General features: G+C 39.4%; 1 protein-coding gene across 6 annotated transcripts in view; it reads right to left on the bottom strand.

Annotated features, from left to right (window-relative positions):
* The window catches only part of LOC139724052 (filamin-A-like), a 184,252-nt gene that overhangs the window by 54,368 nt on the left and 107,716 nt on the right, over positions 1-22,168 (bottom strand). For all 6 annotated transcript variants that reach the window (XM_071635253.1, XM_071635251.1, XM_071635254.1 and 3 more), the window contains 10 exons: positions 17,032-17,160; positions 16,173-16,385; positions 15,498-15,660; positions 13,203-13,397; positions 12,225-12,362; positions 7,925-8,191; positions 6,096-6,289; positions 5,341-5,598; positions 4,635-4,752; positions 3,506-3,748 (listed from right to left, as the gene is read on the bottom strand). In XM_071635253.1, the coding sequence (XP_071491354.1) occupies positions 3,506-3,748; positions 4,635-4,752; positions 5,341-5,598; positions 6,096-6,289; positions 7,925-8,191; positions 12,225-12,362; positions 13,203-13,397; positions 15,498-15,660; positions 16,173-16,385; positions 17,032-17,160 (1,918 nt within the window). The remainder of the gene's footprint in view (positions 1-3,505; positions 3,749-4,634; positions 4,753-5,340; positions 5,599-6,095; positions 6,290-7,924; positions 8,192-12,224; positions 12,363-13,202; positions 13,398-15,497; positions 15,661-16,172; positions 16,386-17,031; positions 17,161-22,168) is intronic.

Genomic DNA, 22,168 nt, shown 5'->3' with positions numbered 1-22,168 from the left:
CTGATGTTGTTGTTGCTTTGTACAGACAGGTATATTGGCTACAAAAACTACAAATAAAGTGTCCAGGTTAGTTAGATCTCATTGATTCAACATGCCCCTCATGTGAATTAGCTCTTCATTAATCCACTGCATACTGGCTTGTGATAAATTGTGAAATTAGTTGTGTTATTCATTATCCAAACTTGTGTGATTGGTTACAGCATGAAAGAGACAGCCTTCCACCCTGGAGAAAAATATTATCAGAGATGTGTTAATCAGAAAATGGATCACAGCCCTGCAAAAGTTCTTCTCTCAAAGTCAGTATGTGAAAAAAAATAAATAAATAAATAACCTGCACCAAGTTAATTCAACCTTCACCATATGAAATAACTCTTGAGCCAATATATTTAAGGATGTATTTATTTCTGACGTGTGACAAACACTGAAATTCTGAGTTAGAAAATGTGTCTCTTGATAGACACAGTGTTTCTTGTCATGCGTAGGATTGATACACAAACTAGAAGGCACACAATTTCCAAGTGGTGACAGAGTTCCCATTTAAAATGAAGTCTTGATCATAATTAGTGTGAGGGAATCATTGAAAAATTACCTAATTGTGTGAAGACATCAGTTTCAAGTTCATGTTCCAAATGGAATCAACACAATCATTTCTTTTGGCCGCAATGAGTAATGAGAAATATATGTACATTATTTTCTACAAAGGCAAGACAAGCATTAAAGCAACACTCATTTATGTTTTCCTACAAAATCCTGATGTACCATTTTCATTTCACTGTTGAGCGAACCAAGAGCTTGCATCAAATGGAAATTATATTCTATATTAGGAATATTTTTATTTAGTTGATCTTCATGATAATCTTGCTAATGAGCATTCACGCGCCAGTCAGACAGCCTGCAGCATACAGCTATAGTTGAGTCATGTTGAACTGAACACCTGCCTGAAAAAAGTGAACTTTCTGCACACCCTTCTGAATGACTGTATTGTAAGACTGCGGTGAATTGTTTCCTATCAAACCATCAATATCGCTTCTTTACACACAAATCCTACACCTTTCAATTCTGTTCCTGTGTTTACCATAAAAATTTACTACCTAAAACTGTATGATACCCATAAAGTCACTGTACTAATCTCTTATAGTAAGTGTTCTAAAATGTATCATCAAAATAAAGTAATGCTAACCAATTAGGTGCCTTTTAAGTAGCACTCTGGGTGCATTTCTTTCTTTTTTTCTTTCTTTCTTTTTTAGAAATGGAGATACTTTTCAGGTGGCATCAAGCTTTGATCACTTCTTTGCAGCCTTGTTCTACGATTTTATCACCCAAATTTTGCAGTAAAATGTGTCACCCAGCATAAAAACCACTAAAACATTATTAATGTTGGTAGAATGTGAATGTGTGCTATTTGGTGATAAAGTACACCACAGCACATGGGAGTTTTGATTTGAAGTCACATGAATTGATATCCTTTAGATCTCGTCATTGTTGTAAGTCTGTAATGAAACACAGCAAATGTTCAGCAAGTTTGTGTTACAGTGTAAGTGGAGATTTTATCAGTAGTACACAAAACAGTCTTTATTACAAAACACACACCAGCATTAATATATTAAACTATAGCAGAAGACAGGTGGATGTCAATTATAGTACTTGTTGGATTTTCCAGTGCAGGATAAAATCTTTTGTTGCCATGAACACCAAGGCTATACGAAAGACAGTACTGGAGAAGAGCAGATAGAGTAATATGCAATAAGGAAACAGAGTATATATGGTTTGATGGAAGAAACCTGTGGTGAGCGAGAGAAGCTTGAGTGAATTTTTTAGCAACCCAGACCAGAGGTAGTAATGTTTTACCCTCATCGAGGCCTGCTCCGTCCAGCACGATTTTATCCAGATCAATGGGGTCCTGTACCTCAACGGCCTGAGGAAAGATGGGGATGTCCTCACCACAGTAGATAGCATCAAGGGTATTGGGACCGGTCTTCTCAGGGAAGTACGTCACCTTATAGATGTCTTCTTCCACTGGCTCCACGTTTACTTTGAGGATGTCACCATCTGGTCCCGTGGCCATGACTTTGATGGGAAGGTCGGTGTCTTGATCGTAGTCATCAAACGGTGGACCGGCATCTCGGCAGTCAAGCTCAAAGGTACAGGGAAAGTCCATAAAGGCACCATTGACAAGGCCGGGACCACTCGCCTTCACCTTGGAAGGGTCGACCACCTTGGCCGCAAAGGGCGAGCCGGGGATGTGCTTTTCGTCAAACGTGATGTTGATGTTGTAAACGCCGACAGTGCTGGGTGTGTAGAAAACAGCGCAAGTGCCGTCTCCGTTATCCTGGCAGTCAATTTCGGCCTCGCTGGGACCTTCGATGGTGACGCCCAGAGCGCCTCGACCAGCCTTGCGGATGTCGATCATGAAGTTGGCGGGCTTGTCCACCCGACCAGATCTGAGACCATCACCTTCGGCGAGGACCTTGGAAGCATCCGGCTTGGGAATGCCAGTGAGTGATATCGGCTTATCTAGCATGGGGCAGCCGCCATACTTCATATCCAGCTCATGCGGGCCTTCTTTGGTCGGAGTGAACCTACACTCAAATCCATTCTCCACGGGAACCACATTGACAGGAACTATTTCTCCATCGGGATCTGTCAGGAATGCTTCGAGCTCCCCATTCCCAGCCAGGGAGGTATCAACCTTAAAGGCATTTTCTTTGCCTACCTCTACGCCTGCAAACAATCCATGCGCAACCGATTAAGACAAAACAAACATTAACATGCATGGGACTGACCTCAGTCATTCCAGGTCAATGAAACAAATGAATAAGACGGGTCTGCGGCAATCATGCTGTTAACTGGGGTAATTTGACATTGAGAAACTTTAGAAATTAATTGCTGGCTGTACAAAAACATACACAATTTAAAGCATTCTATTTGGTGACCAAACCTGGCAAATATAGCAAAAGTCACTGTCATTGCAGTGGTGTCAACATAAATATTCAAACATCTTACGAAGTGTACGTAGTAAATGGAGGGTTTAGTAGCGATATATGAACTGCATGAACAGTGGGTAGGTACAGGACTAAAAATTGGGACTGTGTAATTTCATCATACCTTTCATAATCTTCATTTATCATTTTGATACAGACATAAGTAGTGCCTAGATTGAAAGAAACTGGAATTCATGCACTTGCATAGCAGTGAAAAAGAAGATGTAACTTTAGGGAAAGGAAAACATCAACCTTTGTTTGATACATATCTCACTTCCCTCTTTCCCTCCCCCCCCCCCCAAAAAAAAAGAGAAAAAAATCATCACAATTTTGCAAGCCTCTGACTAAAATCCCCTTGAAATTAGTCAGAACGTCAACAACATCACCCCTCACAGCAACATAACATCAGCACCTAAACATAACAAGCAATCATATGACACTAGCAAACAAAACAACAAACCTCTGGTGGAGTACGGAAGAGGAAATATTAGCATGCTAAGAACCATGCCGACGTGTCTACTCACTCTCTTGCAGCTCTGCAATCTGGATCTTGCCAACCTCGACGTCCGGCACCACACCGACGTTGATGGGGCTCTGCGGTATCTCTGTGCCGCCGTACTTGACACCGACGGTGTAGTCGCCGGGACCTTCTGGGGTATAGTCAGCAGTGAAGGTACCATCTCCATTGTCCTTGACCTTCACAGGAATCTCCTTCTCCTTGGGACCATTGACCCCTGGCTTGGACTTAATGGACACAGCAATAGGTGCTGTGGGGGGGGGGGGAGGGGACGGGCGGCAAGGGAGGAATGGGGACAACAGGTAGAAACAATGAACTTCAAAGTATGTGCAGACACTGGCTTTTGTCATACAGTTTCAGGGGTGGATTCAGGAATTCTGTAAAGGGGGGGGGGGGCACCTTTACAAAAATTAAAGGAAGGGGCGCAAGCGCCCCCCTCCATTTTTTCTTATTTCTTTTGTTTTAACAAAGAGGAAGGAAAGCGCGCGCCCGGTGCGCCCCCACCTGTATCCGCCAATGAGTTTCTGCATGTAACACCAGCACTAAAACATTTAAGACACAGAATTTCTAACATGCAGTATTACACAGCGTATTAATACAGTGTAGGCAGGAATCCATCTATTTCTTTCAAGAAAAAATAAGAAAAATGAGGAACTACAAGAATACTCACATTGGTTTTATATTTCTTTCTCCTTTTTTGCAGGCGTTATATGAAAACTTGTTCACATTAAGAATAAATTTCCATAATTATTAGACAATGTCATATTTCATTTCATCTTAAATCTATAATGATGATTTGGGCAATAGTTTTTTGTTTGTTTTAGATATTAAGTGTTTGTCACAGGACATTGAATGAACTACAGAGTACATCTGCATGCATTTCCAGCCAAATGCTCAATATTGTTTTACATCACTCTATTTGGATATTGCTTGTTGGTTTGTTTGTGTGTTTTTGCTTTCTTTTTGTCTTGTTTCTACTTTAAGAGGACTGGATTCTAAATTAACTCTTTGCATGCCACATTAATTACCTGTTCATAGGATTGTGTGCAAAATTTGTGCACAGTTGACTCACTGGCACTAAAGGGTAATAAATGATGATGTATTCCAGCTTCTGACACTATTGTATGATACGATACCTTTGCCTGCCTCTTTGCAGTCCACAGTGAACTGGGTTGGGGTCTTGGCCTTCACCATGCTTGGCTCAACTCCAGGACCATACACCTTGACCTTGCTGATACCACCACCAACAGACACCTGCGGTAAGATGGACACACAGTCTGAAACTGAATACATCATCCCAAAACATACCGATAGTGCCATAACAATATTGGCATTTACTACCATACAGCTATCCTTCAAAGTTTGAAGTGGGACAATTCACTGTCTAGTAAACTGGTCATCATGAAAAAAAAAAAGAATTTAATTGTTGATCAGAATTAAAGTAATGAAGTAAGCGACCACAAAACATTCCACATAAACACACAAGGAAGATTATCACTGTTGTACGTAACACCATTTTCCCTTTGTCATGGTGTGTATTACAATTGGTATTTTTCCTTCTTTTTGTCTCTTTTTTTTTTCAACCATAATGATGGGACTTCATGTACTACAGCTCGAGTGGTATTGCAGGTCACAAAATATCTATAACAGAAATTTTGTGAAATTTTGTGATTGTGATAAGAAAAATATTTAATGACACCTGTAGGGGTATTCTTAAAGATGTAATATTCCTGTTGCCATTTATTTACAATAATCTGAAGGCTGGGAACTACTCAAATGCGGCGTCGTTACACCTGCTCAGGATACAAGGACTGGACAAGCATAAGCTAACTTTTACATTACCTTGAAGGGGCTGTCTGGAATACTGACTCCTCCCCACGTGATGGCGACGGTATGTTTGAGGGGGTGCTCTGGGGTGTAGTACACGGTGTATGTACCATTCTTGTTGTCCTTGACCTCTGCCTCGACCTTGTTACCCCACTGGTCTTTGATGTCGATGATGAGTTCGGCTTTGCCTGCCTGCTTGACGTCGACGGTGAACTCGGTTCGTTTCTTGATCTCAATGCCGTCTGGCTTCAGGCCTGGTCCAAATGCCTTCACCTGAAGGAGGGCAAGAGACAGGAAATATGAGGCATGGTAGGAGTTGTGCTGCCTGGCAACACAATCCAAGCTGACCAAGAGAAGAATATACACACATACATACAAGCAGACACACACACACACAAACACACACACACACACACACACACACACACACACACACACACACACACACACAGGAAGAGCTCTCTGTCTTGACTTGCATTGACAACCCACCAATAAATCTGATCCATCAATTATAGGCAGTTTGTTTCTGTCAATCTAGAATATTATTTCAACAATGCATAACTTGACCATTTACGCAAACCTTTGTTCATCTACGAAACTACGTTATCAAAACATAAGCTCCCTTTGACAACAATCAATGTCAGTGGTTTGTTTTTGCAATATCATCACATCTTGTCGAGATAAAAGAGACTTTTGATACAAATAGACCACTAGTGTTATGAATAAAACCACACCAAAATACCTCAGGAGAGAACACTCTGTTTTTGTACCTTTGACGCATCGAATCCACCGGCGTCGAGCTGAACTTTGGCGATGTAGGGGCTGTTTGGTATATCCTCCTCCTCGTAAGTGACGTGGACTGCGTACTCTCCGGGCACGGTGGGGAAGTACGACACTTCGCAGGATCCATCCCCGTTGTCTTTGCACTTGATCTCCGCCTGAGATGGGCCCTCGATGGCAAACCCTGGTAACAGACCAACACTCATTGCTGATTGGGCAGCTTATCATGGTCCTGATAACTTCACTTTTGTTCAAATCAAAGGACAAGTTCACCTCAATATACATGTGGATTGAGTGACTGCAGCAATGGAACACATCAGTTAAAATTTGAGGAAAATTGGACAATCTGCTGAGATGGTAAGAAGTTTTTAAGTTTCTCTGCAGTCACTGTTGGATGAGAAGACCACTACAGATCATATCACATGCGTATAATGATATAAAGAAAACACAAAGAGAATTTACAAAATTCCATTTTCTGAAAAATGTACACATTCCCTTGACTTGTTACTGATGTATGTTAAGGGTAATATCATTCCCAAAGCCTTCAAAAGAGGCAAGTCAAGTGCTCTTTTATCATGCGAGAAAAGTGAAAATATGTTTCGTTTCTTTTTTTTTTACATTTTCTTTATATCATTCTATGCATGTGACATCACTAACTGTAGGAGTCTTCTCATCCAGGGATGGTGGCAGGGAAACTCCAAAATTCATAACTTTTGAGCAGATTGTCCAATTTTCCCGAAACTTTCACTGTGTTTGACTAATACTGCTGCATTCACTCAGTCCAAATCTATGGGAAGGTGAACTTGTCCTTTCTTGAAATCTTGCATCAAGTTGTTTTTATCGAAACTGATTGAAGAATTACCCTATTCAGTGATAAAAATGGTGGAAACACTCCAAACTTGAGTATTTATGCACACAAATTTTTATCATGGCTATCACTAACCCTAATCAGGCCGGGCTTCTTTGGCTATGCTAAAACCAGAGGGGGGCGGATTCTAACCCCCCCCCCCCCCCCCCCCCCAAAAAAAAAAAAAAAAAAAAAACATCGAGGGGAGGGGGGGGGGGGGGGGGGCAGATTCTGCCGACACCCGGCCCTTTTAGGGTTAAAACACTGAATAATTGGGGCTTACTGAAGTTGATGAAAGGCAGTTTGTCAATCACTTGCAATCTTCACTTCTTTTTTTGATGAAATATGACAATTTGATCTATTCTGTCCCATCAAAATGCTTGGATACTGAATAGGCCAAAAAGAAGAGTGGTGACCAAACTGGTCCCTATTGAATCTGTTACCTTAACACTAAACAACATGACATTCTTTAATACCAATCTATCTCATAATAACAAATTTGTCTACATGTAGATTCTCAAGAATCCTTCATTATCTATGAATGTGATTCAGCCATCACATGATGTTCATAAAACAGGAATCATTCTTAAAAATGAAATAAAAAATTCAAATTATTTTATGTAGATAACTACTGGAAAAGGACTTGGGGTTTCAGCTATCAAATTCTTTTCTGCTTGATTATTTCCAGTACATCTTCTTTAAAAAATAAGAATTAAAAAAGGCCATTTTTGCTATGCATTGCATAGCACACTGTGTGCTATGCAACGCATAGCAAAAATACCAGTAGCCTTTTTGAAATTTCACATAAATGAACAGGACTTCTATTATCACCTCACTGTTTGCAGATCATCAAATGAAAGAAAATTTTAATGAATTTGATCAAGACAGGTTTGTTTGTTTGTTTTTTTAAAACAGAAATCATGATCGTTCATTAAGAACTTTTAGACCAAGCAGCATCTTGAGAAAGCTTACCAAGTGCACCGACAGCGCCGTTGGTCTCCACCGTAAAGTCGCATGGCTTTCCAACCACGCCCTTCTCAAGGCCTGGTCCAAAGGCGCGGACGTAGGTGATAGGTCCGGTGGGCTCGGCCCCAATGTTGACGGTGAAAGGGGCCTTGGGGATCGCCTGGCCGCCGTACTTGATGTTGACAATGTAGCGGCCAGGCTTGTAAGGCGAATACCGGCACGTATAGAGGCCCTCGTTGTTGTAAGTTGTCTTCACGGGTTCATCGATGCCACCTAGTTACAAGTAACGGTCATTTTGTGAGAAACAGAGGCATGGTACAACAGCATGGTGATAAACAGGATTAGACGCAAGGAAAATTGAGACAAATACCAAGACAGACAGACAGACAAACACAAGGAGAAAGTGACAAACATACACACAAACAGACAGGCAGACAGAAAAATAGTCAGACAGACAGACAGACAAATAGGCAGGCGGAAGAAGAGATGCAGATGGTGCACATTAAGAGAGATCAGTCCAATGAAATAATTGCAAAGATAAAAAGGAAAACAAATGAAAGTGTTAGTAGACATTCAATAATGCATATCACATGTTATTACATTATATGCCTGCTTTGGTAATACTCAAAAAAGTTAATTACTAGTCCCACCATAAAACAACAGGATCATCTCAAGTTAAATAAGAACGGGTATTTTGCCAGTTTTGAATGAATTTTGATGAATTTGAACCATGTTGTAGTTTGAGACATCGTGTTTGCATCCTCAGTATGGCATTACTTCTACAACACCCAAACTGGACTACATGTAGGTTGGATTGTAATGGGTTAGGTTGTCTATTAACATCCCCGAGTTAATCATGAATGGAACAAAATGCATATCACAGACAATTCCCATGTCTTTTGACAATGATTTGTGATCAACAAAACAAACGTGTAACTCTTTTTTGCAACTACTGACAACTAGATGTACTACCGTCATGGATGTCTCAAGTTTTTGCAACACTCTTGACAACCCTGCGATGCATTTGTGTTGATTCTGCTAAAAATGAGTCATGTGATGTGTATTCTAAACCTGCTTTAATCAGCCTTGAAGTAGTAGGTAACATCTAATGAATGGACCAGCTTTGAACAGCAACTGATAATTTCTTCTAGTATGCCCCAACAATTGTGCAGAACATCACTATCAGAAAGAACACTTGACTGTTGAAAACAGGTTGCAAGTAAGAAGCACTGCTTTCTGAGTCTTGCCAGAAAATTGGGCACAGAGTACTCCCCACATCTGACAATTTTCAATGGTCAGATGGAAATATCTGTTAAAAAGTTTGTTGGTTGGTTGGATATCTCAATTTTGCTTCCCTCCATCATTGTAGATTTTTGATGATTGTTGTCGGTTATCCAGATTTGTTTTGTCCCGGTCATAAGATTTTCTTGCATGTATTGAAGAATTGCATGAATCAATTTCTAACAAAATTTGACTGTAAATGGTTATATTCAAAGAGCTAATGACCTTTTAATGCAAAATATGACACAGGAAACGTGTGGTTAATTTGCATGTATATCCATAACCCACACCCTGATGTATAAGAAAGAGAAACAGTGTTAATTTGTTCATACTAGTAAAGTCCAATCCACCAGGTGAAATAAAACCTGTGCAATTTAGATATGAAAAATGTGAGGTAGGTTACATGTGCCTGGGATAACGTGCAGAAAACAATGCCCACTTGAAATCAATATTCCAGGGGAGGAGGGGTTACTTAGTCTCCTCCCCAGTCTCTTCATCTGAATAGAAGCAAGACTGATAGAGCGTATCACCAACAGCTGGATCAAGCTGCATTCGGGACGAACACAACAAAATGGACGCCAGATGGCTTGGGTGGCTCAGCACGAGTTAGGAGTCTGGGATGAAGACTACATGCAGTCAATGATGGCATGTCAACATTTCATGTTTGTCTATAACAATGGATCATTTCAACGGCTACATTCTGTTGATATTCCACTTACTTCACTTACACGAAAACATGATGATAAGAACTCACTGATACATGCTACATAGCCATAACAAAATATCTTCTGAACATCAGGACTACTGACAAACAGTTATGTTTGATGGAGATGTACTTGGTCGCTGAGAAGTTACTGATTCAAACTAGCATGAGATTAGAGGCCATATCTCTGAGCGCCACATTTCTTTGGCTTTCCTGATATGTAACAATGCCATGAATACTGTACTATTAAAACCAAACAAAGAACACAACAATTTATGGCTGCTCAAACATTTATGTTTAACTGATTACAGTTTTGTTTTCTGATTGCACATACGCTTGGTATACTCTTAATGGTAGACAAACATTCTTTCTCAAAACAATGACTATAAATGACACTTTAAAAAAAGATGTTTTTGGACACTATATTTGAATAACTGGATTTCAAAATTTAAGAATAAAAAATATCAAAGGATTACTATAAGTAGATTGGTTAACTTACACCAGAGTTTTGTTTGAAATATTAAAAACTACTACACCAGATAAATGACACTGTATCAGTTATGTCATAAGTTAAGGAATACCACATTGGTGAGTATACTCTTCATGATGTGTACATAAAAAGTAAACCATAAGTCGCCACTGTTATACATAAACCACAACTACATGTACAGAAAATGACTACAATACCCTTCATGACATCTGTGATCAATACGACGTGATAAATGAAAAGTGAGGTGTTTCATTACAGTTAGGGATAATCCTGATGTTAGTTCCACAACAAACCATGCCTGTGCCAATCCACTCCAATCACATTCAATTCACACTCGTGGCATTCACACAGAGATGCAACAAAGACATAAACAGACAGCAAAGAGAATCATGAACAATGAGACAGGGAAAAAATCATATAAGAGAATACTGACAGATTCAATAACAGAAAAATGATGGAAAGTAAATGGTATTAAACTGTATAGAAATTGCTAAAACATGAGGTGCTGCTGGAAGGCAAAATCATAAGAAATAGTCTGGCTTATTTCCAGATAATAATCACAGCGAAATGGGTCATCAGAGTAAGAAAGTGAAGACTGGAGAAACGGGAATAGTTTCTCGGTCATGAGCATCTGTTCGAGCAATCAACAACAATTCCACAGCATTTGTAATTTCATCACTGATCACTTTGAACATCAGCATCATCATCATCTATCATTACTACCATCATCATTCATCATCATCACCACGACCATCGTTGCTACCACAACCATATCATCACCATAATCATCATTAACACCACGACCATCATATCATCATCATCATCGTCGTTGACTTCGTCGTCGCCATCGTCACCATCAGTGTCACTATCATTACATCAGCAGCAGCAGCAGCACCACCATAACTATCATCATAATTATCATTGTCATCAATATCATCCCCATCATAATCACCAAACACCTCATGGCAACACTAGTTATGGTTCTCCTAGCTATCAATTTGGCATTACAAATCAAAACGTTTCTGTCTTAACTTGGAAAGAGCTACTTCTTACAAATATTAAAACTTACTAAACTTTGGCTCTAATCTATCCAAAGTGACAGGAGCATTCTTGTGCCATATCATATGATTAATTTATCAAAATTAGTCTGTTAGTCCTAATCTATATAATGGCACTACTTAGCTGGAATATCTAGCATAGAGATTCCCATCAAATATCACTGGGTAATGAACAGCTTTGCTTTATTTTCTTCTTGTTTCATGGAACACAAACTTACATTTGATCTAATCTGATGGTCAATGAATGATTGCAAAGAAAGTATTAAAGATTATACATCAATTTATTGATGACATGTTATATAAGGACTTACTAGTTACTTATGTTTAATTATGTAAGGACATACTTTACTAATTCTTACTCATACTATCACTGTTACGATAGCAATGACCGCAATTTTCAGAACCGATTGCTTGTTGGTTAATGTTGTTATCTACAATAATAAAAGTGTCAATTAATTTCGAATTATTCTTCCAGTACCTTGTGGAAGACTGAAGCTCACACTCATAAATTGATCTACAATAATGATTACATCTTTAGTTGATATATCTTATGTGATCCCTGTCACCTTATAGAACTGGCCTTTAAATACTAATATGTAGGCATTTGATTGCAATCTTAAATCTTTACAATTAATCTACTTCCTGTCATATACCAAAGTTCAAGAAAGCACCCTAGGGACTAGCTTTCACTGACTGCATTCATCCGACATCCACCCATTACCGAGCCAACCTTCACTTTGCGGCCATTTTGCTATCCCAGAATGCCCAGCTCACCAGGGCCGATGATCTGCACTTTCAGTTCAGCCTCTCCCGCCTCTTTTGTGTCCACGTAGAAGATGCACTCCTCCTTGACCCGCTGACCCTTGGGCTGGAGACCTCGTCCGTACGCAAACGCCTTGCCAGGATTCAGGGCTGCATGATGAACAAAGATCAGAATGACAAATAAGACAGTTTGTTAAGTCATTGGGATAATGTTTCATCTGATATGTGAACTGGTGCAACCTATTGAATGCCAAGAAAAACACTTTGTGCTATTGCTTTCCTACAAAGCATCTTCATACGAAGAATCTTCCAATATTCCTGTGGTACTTGATTTACTCCTCTTATGCAATCTTGTCCCGTCTTTACCCATCTTATCTGTGAAAGTAGTAGGCATTCATTCCAGGCACCAGTTGTTAAGTTTTTATTATAAAAATGTCTACAGTCATGGAGCATTGTAGAATTACACTGGTTTGCTTTCTACACAACTACTACAGCACATGCTATGCATGGAAATCTGCATGTTGCAATGGTACCTGCTTTGATTTGTAAATCCTACCAATTAATCCTAATCTCTATTCCCTTTCTCTGGGCCCTGCTGATTTGAATGAGAAAACTTGAGTCATGCACTGGTTTTCTTTAACACTTAAAAACATTTCATCTGGTATTTGACTTCATGGAAAAGTTGTGTCTTTTTCTGAATTCAATTTTATGACCAATGCTACAATCAGTAACTAGATTTTCATCTGCAAGTAATAACTAATTTGTGACTACTGTCATAATTTTTGGAATCATGAGCAGTTACCTTGCACCACAGAAGTTCTGATCGAAATGGCACGAGCTGAAATTCATCATACAGAACACCCTGAATTTCAAATCGACTTGCCCAAAGTAACAACGTACTGGAAATCTTGGATCACTGACAAAAGAGACTGCAAATAACAAATCTCTCTGTAATAAAAACTGGGAGATTCTGAAAAGTAAGCTACGTACCATGGGAGATCTTGACGTTGAAGACGCTGCCTGGGATGTTGGTGCCAGCGAATTTGATCTCAATCTTGTAGGTGCCAATCATTATGGGTGTGTACTCCACATAGTAGGTACCCTTGCCCTTGTCTTGAAGCTGGACTGGTACTTCCTTACCATCGGGGGCAATGAGCTTAACAGTTGGGGTACCTGCTCCTGCACCTGTAACACACCAAGCCAAGAAAGAGGGGGTTGAGGATATATATATATATATATATACATACATATACATATATATTTATGAATTCTCTGTATGACTCACATTTAAACATAAAACATATATATCATCTTGCTGAGATGAACAACACCCAATGGATCACTTCGATTGCAGGTACTTAATCATTTTTTAACCTTTAATACTAATCATTACAATAATGATAATGATGATAACAATAATAACAATAATAACAAATACTTATATAGCACTTAGTACATTGTACTGACATTTCTAAGTGCATTAATACAGAAAAAAATATTAAATCAAAATACAGCATTATGTACATTTGTACATACAACATAACAACAATAACAAAAATTAGGATTGAGTAAATAGATATTAAGAGGGAGTTAATAATCAAATCCTCCAGTCATAAGGGGTGAGAATATATCAAGTGAAGCAGGAACCAGTGCTGATAAACTCATAAATCTCTGACAATGGAGGTGGGAGCTGTAAATGAAGCATGATCAGTACAGAGACTTGTTAGATTCTATAATGCCAATAAATCTAATTTGCTACACTCCTGACAACAGCCACGAGAAGTGCATCATTCAAGAATTAGTGTATGAATGAACAGGAGATTTGCATTAAGCAACTGCCTGCTAAACTCATCAAATGTTCTGGTAGACAAACTCATATAATGTTTCTGTAGACAAATCTCATCGCACAAGCAGACTCAGACAAACTGTAGCTCACTGCTGTCATGGGTTAACAAAAGCATCTGTAAATTGGCAAATAAACTACACTGCTCTTTTCACTCACTGGGGCAGTTTTTCATGAAGGAAACTGACTGCCATCTAATTAGGAGATGCTCAAAGGGCACTGCCTACTTTGAGAACATTTAGTTCAGAATAAATCAGCAGTAGTTAGGAAGGCCTGAGCTGGGAGTGCATAGACATAACTGTTATTCAGCATTAGTGATTTGGTGGCCGAAGTATACAATTGCTTACATGCACTCTTATATAACCCAGCGACAATTCTCCTTTAACATTACACCTCTAAGTGCTTCTATTATCAAACTATGAAGATTCTGCCACATGGTGACTGCATGCACTAAGATTAAAGAAGATATTATCGGTCTATCAGAGAGATGATATGAATCGATCTAGGCATGTGATTCCTCCACACATCATGCCAGGACCATGCTGCCCACATTATCCATCTCAAGCAGGAACTCCAGAGCTGTCTTCTCTGCTGGACCATAAGAAGATCTCTTGGGAGCAACAGCGCAATGAGTTAAGGATCTGACTGTGAATAATTGGTGCAAAGCAAAGTTAACACTGCATTCACCTTTCTCGTGTAAATGCCTCCTATGTACAGTGGTGCAATATTGTTAGTTGCCATGGCTACTATAGTGGTTAGTTATAAATTCAAGAGAAGGCTGGTAAAACTCATACTCTTCTTTCTTTAAATCATACTTAATATTGATACATATCCAACTTTCAGCATTCTCTACAAATAGCACCTGCTATAATTTTGTCGGAATCCATATCCACTGATCTACTATGGCATATTCAAACTGAAATTAATGATCTCACAAGTTCAGTAATTGCTGCTCAGTAAATCAAAGACCTGCAAACTCATATCACAATAAGATATCAAGAGATTTTATGTGTCTCCACTACAGTACAATTGTAGTCACAAATTTATGAGGCTTGACTTTATCAGTTGTCAAGTTAATTATTGGTCAAGTTCTGATATCTTTTTTTTTTCTACATAAAGCTTTGCATGTGTTATATGTTGCCTTCAGGTCAGAATCTGTTTACATCACTCATCAAAACCTAATGAAACTTTTGAGGGTACACAGTATAGACGTAAATTTCAAATTAATATACTGTCACTCATAAAGATAATAATCTAATAGCTTAAACGGTTTGTGAGATTCTGTGCTTGATGTCAATGGCATCCTTCAAATATGAGTTAGCATTCTTCCAAAAACAAGTGGTTAGATGTCCATAGCATGCAATTAATGATGTGCAAAGGCAAGGTGTGGGCTAATTATCATCAATCATTCTCTTGGGCGAGATTTTGTTTTGTTTTTTTACCAGCTGTGAAGATCTCAAAGTGGGTCTTCTGGTTGATGATGAGTCCTGATGGTTCGAGACCAGGTCCTTTGGCAGAGCACTTGCTGGCGTCCGAGGTGATGTTACCGATGTTGACGGTGAACGGGCTCTTGGGGATTTCTATCTCCTTGAATTTGACCGTGATCTGCATGTGAAAGGAGTTGATGATGCTTGAGATGAGAAAGGACTCAGAAAGGTTGAACTCATTCATCTCCTTCAGACTAAAGCCAAAGGCATATGTAAAAGACTTTTGAATTCAACAGCTTTATTTACTGATGCTTTATGACCACCTGTCATTAGGCCAGTCAAGAGGCTTAGTTTCTGTAAAACATATCCAAAGGCTGTGCACAGTTGAAACTCCTCTTGTTACAAACCGGAAGAGAAAGGGCAGAAAGTCACTGGTCTGAACAATTCAAGTACCTTTTGGCACCAGTTGACAACTTTCACCTGGAAGAAGTGAAATAGTCTCTGGGTCGTTGATAACCAGCTTTTTTAGTCTGAACAAAAAAAAAAAAAACATTCAAACATCATGAACAATCAGCAGTTGAATTAAATGAAAATAGGCTGGCATGTTTTGCTCAGTGTATTGTGTGCTTGGGTATGTTAATGTTGGGGTAGAGGGGTAGGAACCAGGAGTTATAGGGGTAAGTACCCTACCGTGTGTTTGCCGGAGATCTTGGCAGTGTACTCCACAGTGTAGGTCTGCTTCTTGTCCTTGTTGGCCTTGATGGTGTTCTCCACTTTCTTACCCTTGGGATCCAGGATGATGACCTCAACCTTGCCGCTTCCAGCACCGAATGTCTCCACTGTGAACGCTGTGGGCTTCGAGATGACGTTGCCATCTTCCAGACCAGGACCATAGGCCCGAACCTGCAATGAAAATGTGATGAACGTATATGATCATAAACACAATGATTTGGTGTCAGATCTTATTCCACTCCTCCGGCCGTTGAGGACGAGTCCTGAGTATACTTGGGCAGGTGTCTATGGGAAATGAGTGTTGCAGCAAAATCAGCCAGTCCTCAACGGGTTAATCAATCTACCTGATTGATCTTGTGGCATGGAGAATACCTACAAACGACTGGGATACACACCCATTATGGATTAACTTAAACCTGTGGACAACTAAAGAATGGTGTGAATATTTTGTATACATATGACTTATGCACAAGACCAGTAGTAATTATGAATATCTGCAATCGAATGAAGCAAACTCTGCCGGCACCAATTTGAAAATAGTAATTTGTTATCACAAAGAGAAACTAAAAAATGATATTAATTCAACTGAGCCAGCTAACTAAAAAATTTCAAACACTTTACACAATACATCACTAATTCAAACGGGTTACATGAATGGATTTAAAGAGTGACTTTTCATGCATAAAAGCAAATAGAACTAGCAGATTGACATGACTTCATCCATCCCCTAGCACCTACTGTTGGGATGCACTGGTAATATCGTATGATACACTCCTGTACTGGGGTAAAATTTTCAGTCAGTGAGTGAAACTTTTACCTTTTTGGCATTGGATTTGGGGCGGAGAGGAGCTCCATCCTTGAGTTTGGCTTTGGGGAAGGCAGACAGGTAGGTCATCATACTGAGGTCATCAATGTTAGGGTTGACCATGTCTTCTGGTCGCAGCACCTACATTGCAAGGAGAGAGAAATAGACAAAATATATTTGTTACACAAAACAGAATTAGTATCATTCTGAGACCCTGCAGGGTTAAATTTCTGCCTAAACTACATCAACAGGCACCATAGTTTTCATAAGCACTTATCATCAGCAGTTGTACATGTATGGTATGATATATTGTATGTAACACAAATAATTTGAAGAATACAATCTGATCAATATGATACTAAACTCCTAAAATTATGAAAAGCATAAAAAAGCAAATATTATGACAAAATAGTGGCACATTGATCTTCCGCTGCCTTTACAACTCATGTGTTATTTCTTACATTAGAAAACAGATAAAGGAATAAAGTTATTGTATGATGACATATGTTTGTTGAAACTCTCTTGCACTGATTTCAGCATGATTTCTATAAAGAAAGATGGAGATACACATGTTTCCTGCAATGTGTCTCAAAATTCCGCTTTCTTTGGGGAGACAAGGTGGTGTAAACATCATGTAGATCTCTTTTGCTTTTGCTTTTGATTTCACCTGCTAAATGAGAGTGTGCTAACAAATCTTTGCTTGAGGGAAAACCCACAAGCACAGCATAATATATCCTATTTGGTGGCCAGTCTTGAATATCACATAGGCCTAAACCTTTTAGTAACAGCAGGAGAGTAATAGAAAGAGTCGTCACTGTCATAAAAGTGACATGCTTTATATACATCTACAATGGGAGCACTACAACATTCATTCAGCTTGAAACCTTGGTAGGGTTTATGCTGGGTCTGCAAACAGTAAAGATTTTTTCAAACATCGCTGCACTATCATCAGTGGTATACACGTGTATCATACACATGAAAATAAACTTTTATAAAGTTGACTAAAAGGGATTTAATTATGTTACAACCAGACATATCCCCTCCACCTCCCCTCCCCCTTCTCCTAACCCCTTCCCCCCCCCCCCCAAGAGATAGAAATACAATTGTAACTAAGCAATCTATTTTATGCAAAGATATCGTAAAATCAGAAATTTTCACTTGCATGAAACTTCTGCCAAATTAGCAAGGAGCTAGGATTCACAAAAGTATAACACCCACAAAGTCTTGTCTATGTACAATGAATTGAATGCCAGCTGCATTTTGTGAAAGTCTATGCCGCGAAAAAGACCATCGGCTCGAATTTGCAAAAATTTTATGCTGCAAATGTTTCTGGTTTTGTAGTAGGCCTATGTACATATTCAAGCATCATGCATTCTGCAAAGAATGTGTATCCATGCTTCATGTTCTGGGCACAGTGCCAACGCCAAGCCACGACTGCATGGCCACTGCAAAGCTGGCAGGGCCCCTGGTATCCAGATTACAGCATCTACTCACTGGCAATACATGTGTTCAATGTGTGCTCCCATTAAGGAAAGGCATTCATGGTATGTCATGTAACACATTGAGCAGCCCTGAAGGCAGGATAGGGTCAAAGGTCATGCAGACATTTAAGCTATACGGTAATCAAACTGAGGAGTGTAGGAGTGTGTGCAATGTATTGCACACACACAAGTACACTCGATGATGGCTGGGATTGCTTGGCTGTGCTTCACACAGACATCACATCCAGCCAGACAAATGTGTTTACTTTCCTGCTACATTAAAATGTGTCCCACAAAGGCAGAACAAATTCTCCTCCCACCACCTGGGAAGCTTGGAGAGTGGAACTCTAGCGTGTCTGTATACAAGAGTGCCCCTGTTTTGACTTTTCCATCCAACAGCACATGGGTCGCCATGGCGATGTGATATAATCGGGGATGATGATAGGGCACAGTTTATCTGTCATCCTCAAGGGGAATGGCTGAGATAGGGGGCAGGGTTGATGAGAAAGTGAGAGTGAACATGCTTTCAAGCAGTGCATTATACCAGCCCTGTAGAACCACTTCTTTTCCATGCTGGCTCATATAAATCATCTGACACATTTCGCTTTGAGTAGCATCCTCTTCGCCCAGGAAAAGCAGGCTACAGTACCAGTTACCCATCTGCCATGGAAAATAAAACCTTTAAAAGGAAGTCTCCCCTCCCCCTCCATAATTTATGTCTTCATTGATGTTTTTACAACTTCTCTGCACAGCTTTGTTTCACAATAGAAGAAATTAGTCAATGTTGAAGAACATACAGGCCTGTATATATACCACTGCCACGCAAACATGTTTGGGCTCCAAAGGACATAATTACAGCATATGGATTATCAGTCAAGTAGATATGATTATCTCACATGAAAAAAGAGATTCCTTTGACTTGGTGTACAAAGCTGTTCCGGTGCCCTTTAGAAATCTCAATGAAACATTGTGTCAGGAACAATCAATGTACTTAGTAGAGCAAACTGGATTCCTTGGTACTGAAATGTGTTCAACAGGGACAGGTGAATAGGCTGGTTTACTAAAGGATTATTACAGTTTGATGCACATATTTTGTATGACAAAATTAGATTTTGATGACCAGAAAGCTTTCCCAAAGCTGATACAGCAACAGTGACGCACATAGACTGGATTTTGCAACAATGATGCACATAAACTGGATTCCAAGTACAAATGTATTAAGATAAAGATACATTGAATATTCCCTGAAGCAGAGGTGGATGGAGTTCTAGTCATTTGTTGTAAGGTCCCTGGAAGGATATATCCATACAATTAAAAATCATTTCTACTGCAGAGATGTTTCCAACCTACCCTTGATCTGCATCTTAGTGTATATCACCATATATTTTTGATGGCACTCCTTTCCCATCTTATTTGTTAGATAACAGCTTTCAAGGTTGCCTTCATTTAATAGTGAGGCATTGTCGGAAGCCTAGGGTTGTTCGTGGAGTATGGCTTCCACAACCTCCCGAGATTGATGACTCAGAGATGAAGTTGGCACAGGGGTGCTCAATTCTCCATCATCATCATGGGTCGTCTATGTCAAAAACCAATTATTCTCCATGATGGAGGTTGAAGAACTCCATCAGAAGCAGATGAAGATCTGGAAATAGTTGCATTTGGTTTTGATTCACCATAGAAACTCACAATCGATCTCAACTCACATCAGCTCATGTTCAAATCTACATCACTCTTGCAACAGAGCTGATCCATACAGTGCTACATAGTTTACAACCATAGGTGTGAATATGGGTTATGGAATTCACCATTCTAGACAACACCTGTTCTCTGTGTATCCATGGTAATAATGTGTTCACACACCTCTGAAATTAGAATGTGACCCGAGATGACCTTTGGAACACCCTATCCCTGGGAGAGGGTCATAAAATTTGGGATGAGACAGAGTGGGGGTCTGTTTGAAACAGACAGGCATGGACCTTAATGTCCTCACTGCATGCTAAGCAGTAACTCCACCTCCAATTTCCCTCCAAATCCCTTCACTCTCAAGAGCCGGGTGTGTCAGCCACCAAGTCTGTGGGGACTGTCAGAGCTCAAAAGCAATGGGTTAATTCATTTTTATGGATGAACATGGAAAGAGATCTAATAGATGTACAAAATACTTGCCAGCCAATAGAAACATGAAGCCTGTGATAAATCTCTGCATATACTTCTCATATATATTTAGGGATGCACAGTATCCTTTTTGTTTCCCTCCTCACAATTACATCATCTTCTTTGAATGTCACAATAGTCTTTAATCTCAATTAATTAATCAAATTTTTGAAATGGCCTTTACTCTTCAATTCAATGTAAAGACATCAATTTTCGTAAGCATTTACTGTTGGATATAAGATTGCTAAGATTGGTTTCATATGACTTGCAACAAACTTTTTCGGCCAAAATTAACTTTAGGACCTACCCTACTTTTTGACACTAGCAGCAATTTCAATTAGTGCACTGACAGCATTAACCTGTTGAGGACTAGCTGATTTTACTATAACACATTTTTCCCACAGACATCTGCCCGAGTATACACAGGACTAGTCTTCAAAGGGTTAAAGACATTTAAGGTACTCTACTATACACACAAATCTTCTTCCCACGCATAATCTGGAAGTCTGACAAAAACAAAATAACCACAACCACATCCTTCCACCTACTGGAAGTTTGATCGACTTTGTCAGCAAACTTTGTTACAGTGCAGGTAAACAGAGCTCATTAACACACCGGGGGGGGGGGGGGGGGGGGGGTTCATAAAGCTGTTCATAAAGTTACGAACGACTTATGAGTGACTGGTGATCAGTTCTGATGCGCTATACTTATCAGAATTTCCATAATTCAGTACAAGAACTGATCACCAGTCGCTCAGAAGTTGTTCGTAACTTTACGAACAGCTTTATGAAACACCCCCCTGTTAAAAGCTGAGAAGGGAAAGAGGACAGACGTATCAGCTGTGTAGTTGTATCATCCACTATTGTGCACTTTAAACGTGAAACATTCGTATGACAGAAGAGCAAGTGCAGAAATTCAGGAAAGATATCAGCCAACTTGTGTGTAGCATGCAATTAGGCCTATAGTGTGACATTTTTTAAATTGGATAAAGGTACATTGATGACCAACTTTTGAGTAGAGATTATATGTTCCATTTATTTGCAACTAAACACAGTCTGATCTACACACCCATGTCCTTGGGTGGCTTCACATGGCTTCACATCAACTTAGCTGTCCACATAGTTTATTTGGAATATTCCAGAATGTGCCTATTTGCCAAATAACAAAAGTAGGCTTGTTTAGGTTGGTGTTAAATTACTAAAGCTGTGATTGGGGGCTCTCATTGCAGCAGATTATTGGTAACAGAAAGAGAAACAGATTTAGATATCATGATAATGTATTTTGACTAATGCATTGCCACTACAATGCATAATTTTCTACCTCGATACATTTACATATCAAATTATTTAAAGCTAAATGTCAATTCTTATAACCCACTCACACATTTTTTTAGAAAGATCTAGCATAAAAGACCTGAAAAGCAGTCAAGACTAACTCTCACAATGTATGTGTGAATGAATGAATGAATGAATGAATGAATGAATGAATGAATGAATGAATGAATGAATGAATGAATG

Source organism: Diadema antillarum, unplaced genomic scaffold (genome assembly GCF_040938485.1).
Source record: "Diadema antillarum isolate AM-2024a unplaced genomic scaffold, OU_Dant_1.0 scf00000205, whole genome shotgun sequence".
NCBI lineage: Eukaryota > Metazoa > Echinodermata > Echinoidea > Diadematoida > Diadematidae > Diadema > Diadema antillarum.
Note: the sequence above shows the minus strand (reverse complement) of the source record. Positions and strands in the feature narration are given on the sequence as shown.